Below are 6000 nucleotides of genomic sequence, written 5' to 3'. Positions count from 1 at the left end.
TTTCAGTACATATCACTTTATTGTTTTTCTTTTCAATCACCATGTTGTAGCTGCTGCTGGGGTGGTCCACGCAGGTTCAGGTGTAGGATCAGGGGTGTTCATGATGTCACTGATCCAGTCAAGGTACAGGCACAGGCGGGTGTACAAACCAACGTCAGAAGAACTGGACCAGAACAACCCCTGTAGCTCACCCCCACAGACCACAGTACTGCCCTGGTCAGACTGAGAAAGAGAAAGAGAGAAATAGAGAGAGAGGTTAAAAGTAGACATGGAGAACTCTCAGAGTATGGTGGCACAGTGAAATTAAAGTACAAAGGGAAATCTTGATTAGCTCGTTGATCATAATATTCTCTTACACATTTCCAATGCAACAGCCAGAGATAAAAAATATACATGTTTGCAAAGCACTGTGCTGTTGATGTACTGACCAGGCAGTTGTCTGTTGAGATGATGGTTTTAGCACAGAATGCATGTTCAATCCAATAAAGGGGAAAGGCTATCTGGCACATCTTGTCATCAATGACCCGCTGTGTTTCACACTTCAGGATTAGATTGGGCTCGTCTGTATGGAGGGACAGACATAGGGACTCATGGGAGTTTATTTGGTGCTTACAGTGCCTTGCGAAAGTATTCGGCCCCCTTGAACTTTGCGACCTTTTGCCACATTTCAGGCTTCAAACATAAAGATATAAAACTGTATTTTTTTGTGAAGAATCAACAACAAGTGGGACACAATCATGAAGTGGAACGACATTTATTGGATATTTCAAACTTTTTTAACAAATCAAAAACTGAAAAATTGGGCGTGCAAAAATATTCAGCCCCCTTAAGTTAATACTTTGTAGCGCCACCTTTTGCTGCGATTACAGCTGTAAGTCGCTTGGGGTATGTCTCTATCAGTTTTGCACATCGAGATTGAAATGTTTTCCCATTCCTCCTTGCAAAACAGCTCGAGCTCAGTGAGGTTGGATGGAGAGCATTTGTGAACAGCAGTTTTCAGTTCTTTCCACAGATTCTCGATTGGATTCAGGTCTGGACTTTGACTTGGCCATTCTAACACCTGGATATGTTTATTTTTTAACCATTCCATTGTAGATTTTGCTTTATGTTTTGGATCATTGTCTTGTTGGAAGACAAATCTCCGTCCCAGTCTCAGGTCTTTTGCAGACTCCATCAGGTTTTCTTCCAGAATGGTCCTGTATTTGGCTCCATCCATCTTCCCATCAATTTTAACCATCTTCCCTGTCCCTGCTGAAGAAAAGCAGGCCCAAACCATGATGCTGCCACCACCATGTTTGACAGTGGGGATGGTGTGTTCAGCTGTGTTGCTTTTACGCCAAAATAACGTTTTGCATTGTTGCCAAAAAGTTCAATTTTGGTTTCATCTGACCAGAGCACCTTCTTCCACATGTTTGGTGTGTCTCCCAGGTGGCTTGTGGCAAACTTTAAACGACACTTTTTATGGATATCTTTAAGAAATGGCTTTCTTCTTGCCACTCTTCCATAAAGGCCAGATTTGTGCAATATACGACTGATTGTTGTCCTATGGACAGAGTCTCCCACCTCAGCTGTAGATCTCTGCAGTTCATCCAGAGTGATCATGGGCCTCTTGGCTGCATCTCTGATCAGTCTTCTCCTTGTATGAGCTGAAAGTTTAGAGGGACGGCCAGGTCTTGGTAGATTTGCAGTGGTCTGATACTCCTTCCATTTCAATATTATCGCTTGCACAGTGCTCCTTGGGATGTTTAAAGCTTGGGAAATCTTTTTGTATCCAAATCCGGCTTTAAACTTCTTCACAACAGTATCTCGGACCTGCCTGGTGTGTTCCTTGTTCTTCATGATGCTCTCTGCGCTTTTAACGGACCTCTGAGACTATCACAGTGCAGGTGCATTTATACGGAGACTTGATTACACACAGGTGGATTGTATTTATCATCATTAGTCATTTAGGTCAACATTGGATCATTCAGAGATCCTCACTGAACTTCTGGAGAGAGTTTGCTGCACTGAAAGTAAAGGGGGCTGAATAATTTTGCACGCCCAATTTTTCAGTTTTTGATTTGTTAAAAAAGTTTGAAATATCCAATAAATGTCGTTCCACTTCATGATTGTGTCCCACTTGTTGTTGATTCTTCACAAAAAAATACAGTTTTATATCTTTATGTTTGAAGCCTGAAATGTGGCAAAAGGTCGCAAAGTTCAAGGGGGCCGAATACTTTCGCAAGGCACTGTATCTATTCCATTAATTTCGGTTGAGGCATATAGCCCTCCCCTGGCTTTATGGTCCACTCACCCTGTCCCGGTACGGTGGAGCCCCAGCCGCTCACCAGACACTTCTCGTGGAGCTGAGTGCAGCGTGTGGGTAGGGCTACGGGCATGATATGCTGAGTGAACCGGGCAGGCTCTGCCAGCTTCACCATTGCCAGGCTGTGTGAGGGGCCTCGTGCGTACGGCCCGTGCTGCACATATCTGGCCACCCGGATGTGTTGCTCTGTCCCTTCCTCCACTGTCAGGTCATGCTCCCCCAGAGAAACCATAGTGTGGCCAGGTCTGAGGAGGAGTAGAGTAGAGTAGAGTAGAGTAGAGTAGAGTGGAGCAAAGTTTAACAAAAAATATTTGTTTGTTTTCGGTGAACATATGGGCTGCATGCATTTTACACTGATTTCGGAAAAATAAAAAAGTGGGAATACCTACTCGACAAAGCAGTTCCAGGCGGTAAGCACCCACCACTCGTTGATGAGGGCACCACTACACCTTTCCTCCCCATACCAGCCCCCCTTAGTGTTCCACAGGTAGACCTGCCAGGGTCTGGAGTGGGGTTGGCAAACTTCCTGCAACAACGCTCCATTCTCCTCCACTGGAACAGCCGCTAAATGAGAGAGAGAGAAATGGTCATAGTATAGATGAGTGTAAAGACTGAGTGTACAAAACATTAAGAACACCTTCCTAATATTGAGATTCACCCAGTCAGTATATGTCATGGAACGAGCATAATGTTCAGTACACTCAGTGTATTTTATTTTACTAGGCAAGTCAGTTAAGAACACATTCTTATTTTCAATGACGGCCTAGGAACAGTGGGTTAACTGCCTTGTTCAGGGGCAGAAGGACAGATTTGTACCTTGTCAGCTCGGGAATTAGATCTTGCAACCTTTCGGTTACTAGTCCAACGCTCTAACCACTAGGCTACGCGGCCGTATGTCTCCCTCCCTAACCTGTCTCTAAAAGAAGGTATCATTCTTCATGCTCTTGCATTGCATAACTGTCTCATGATACTGTGTATTATAGTCTTACCTGCACACCCCAAAGCCAAGGCCAGCAGTAGCAGCTTCATTATGTCTTGGTCTCTGTATGAGCCTGGGTTTAGTCTGTGGTTCTTTTATACCTGTGTATCTGTGTCTCTAGCCTTTAGATCTCTGGGAGTTGACTGCCTGGGCTGCACCTGTGCTTGGTTTTCCTGGCACTTCTCTCATGTCTGTGACTGGATAGGTATGGTTATAGGCCCCCATTCAGTCAATTACAGATTTGTTTGTAATATACTTTTTTTAAATTATCTTAATTTCAGACAGTTTTCTAGAGCAAGAAAACAATCCTGCAGCAACAGGACATGTGAGTTATTATAATCAATGGACATTTTTGTAAGGGTTGATACAGGGAAAATCTGGGAAAATCAAGTCTGAAATTTATAGGTGGAGATGAAATACTTCAGGAGCCTTTTTAAACCTCAAATACACAACAAGCTCCTGCAACAAGGTGATCAAATGAAGATCTTACATCTGTATAAGAGCATACAATTGACCATTTTTGACACAAGTTATTACAGTATACAGTATATATTTTTGACATGATTTAAACAACAAACAACAAAGCAAAAACAAACAAACAGAACGAAAAACGTAAGGCTCTTTAATTTAAAACACATGTTGGCCCTTTAGTATGAGACACATGTGTTGTTCTTTGTAATACAGGTGCTATGTCCTTTTACTGTCACCATTGGGAAAAAACAAACAAACAAGAGCGATAAGGCTTCTCATATAATTCCTAGCATTTAGAGTTAATATTTCACTGTGATGAAAGTACTCAGTGGGATCTACCATTATGTAACCCCGTGTATCAATGTGCAGTGCCCTCGTTTAGTAATATCAAGTGAGGCTATTCATTAACTGTGGGTTGATTACTAAGAGAAGGCAACAATGTGGCCTCGTGAGACAGATAAAGTTGTGAGAGAATTGGGAAATCAAGATGGGGAAACGTAGGTACTCAGAAGAATCCCCTACTCAGGGATTTGAGGTATTTAGTTTGAATACATTTGGAGTCCGTTTGAATGAATCTTAGACTGAGGCTACATCAGATTGGCCATATCCCTGCTAGTGTATCACCACCCTATGAAGAGATTAACTAACAGTTCAAGATGTTCTTCTCTGTGGTCTTGTAGCTCCAGGCTCCTACATATTCAGTGAACATGATCATATTTGAGGTCAAATGTTTTATTTCTGTCTGTTATCATTGCAGCTTCAAAAGGATCATGAACAGCTCACTTTGAACCTTTCTGAGATCAGAAACCCAAAGGACACCCTTTATTCCCACTCATTTAGAAACTCAGAGGACACCCTTTATTCCCACTAATTTAGAAACTCAGAGGACACCCTTTATTCCCACTCATTTAGAAACTCAGAGGACACCCTTTATTCCCACTCATTTAGAAACTCAGAGGACACCCTTTATTCCCACTCATTTAGAAACTCAGAGGATACCCTTTATTCCCACTCATTTAGAAACTCAGAGGACACCCTTTATTCCCACTCATTTAGAAACTCAGAGGACACCCTTTATTCCCACTCATTTAGAAACTCAGAGGACACCCTTTATTCCCACTCATTTAGAAACTCAGAGGACACCCTTTGTTCCCACTCATTTAGAAACTCAAGCTCTGGTTGAGAACCTGTCTGTCAGAAACAGTCACAGGAATCTGTGTTTACTTTTTCCTCTATATGACCTGCTTCTTATATTCAGCCGAGAGGCAGTTGACTCAGTGTTAGGTGATAGTTATGTACAGTAGGCATTGTGAGACTCCGTATTGTCCATATTGTAAACTCTGAGACATGATGTACACACAACCATATTGTCACAAACCCGTGGGAGATATGCATGAACATATCCCACCTCTCTCAACTTTGTCTGATAATAAAACACATAGTACAACGATCGTACTGACTCATATATATATATTTTATCCTCATCAGCAGACTCGACAGCCTTGGTTTCTCAAATGATTGCCTCGCCTGGTTCGCTAACTACTTCTCTGATTCTTCTCTGTATACATCAATGATGTCGCTCTTGCTGCTGGTGAGTCTCTGATCCACCCCTACGCAGACAACACCATTCTGTATACTTCTGGCCCTTCTTTGGACACTGTGTTATCAACCCTCCAGGCGAGCTTCAATGCCATACAACTCTCCTTCCGTGGCCTCCAATTGCTCTTAAATACAAGTAAATCTAAATGCATGCTCTTCAACCGATCGCTGCCTGCACCTGCCCGCCCGTCCAGCATCACTACTCTGGATGGTTCTCACTTAGAATATGTGGACAACTATAAATACCTAGGTGTCTGGTTAGACTGTAAACTCTCCTTCCAGACTCACATCAAACATCTCCAATCCAAAGTTAAATCTAGAATTGGCTTCGTATTTCGTAACAAAGCATCCTTCACTCATGCTGCCAAACATACCCTTGTAAAACTGACCATCCTACCAATCCTCGACTTCGGCGATGTCATCTACAAAATAGCCTCCAATACCCTACTCAATAAATTGAATGCAGTCTATCACAGTGCCATCCGTTTTGTCACGAAAGCCTCATATACTACCCACCACTGCGACCTGTATGATCTCGTTGGCTGGCCCTCGCTTCATACTCGTCGCCAAACCCACTGGCTCCAGGTCATCTACAAGACCCTGCTAGGTAATGTCCTTCCTTATCTCAGCTCACTGGTCACCATAG

General features: G+C 42.9%; 1 protein-coding gene across 1 annotated transcript; it reads right to left on the bottom strand.

The window, feature by feature from the left end:
* Positions 1 to 3425, bottom strand: LOC110537956 (trypsinogen-like protein 3). Its single transcript, XM_021624444.2, has 5 exons — positions 3295 to 3425; positions 2695 to 2869; positions 2294 to 2550; positions 429 to 562; positions 1 to 222 (listed from the first exon to the last, which is right to left on the bottom strand). The coding sequence occupies exons 1-5, from the start codon at positions 3332 to 3334 to the stop codon at positions 37 to 39; spliced, it is 792 nt and encodes a 263-aa protein (XP_021480119.2). The 5' UTR covers positions 3335 to 3425; the 3' UTR covers positions 1 to 36.
* Between the last annotated feature and the right edge of the window lie 2575 nt (positions 3426 to 6000).

This window comes from Oncorhynchus mykiss, chromosome 2, assembly GCF_013265735.2.
Source record: "Oncorhynchus mykiss isolate Arlee chromosome 2, USDA_OmykA_1.1, whole genome shotgun sequence".
NCBI classification, from domain to species: domain Eukaryota; kingdom Metazoa; phylum Chordata; class Actinopteri; order Salmoniformes; family Salmonidae; genus Oncorhynchus; species Oncorhynchus mykiss.
The sequence above is the reverse complement of the archived record's forward strand: the minus strand, read 5'-3'. Positions and strand labels throughout refer to the sequence as shown.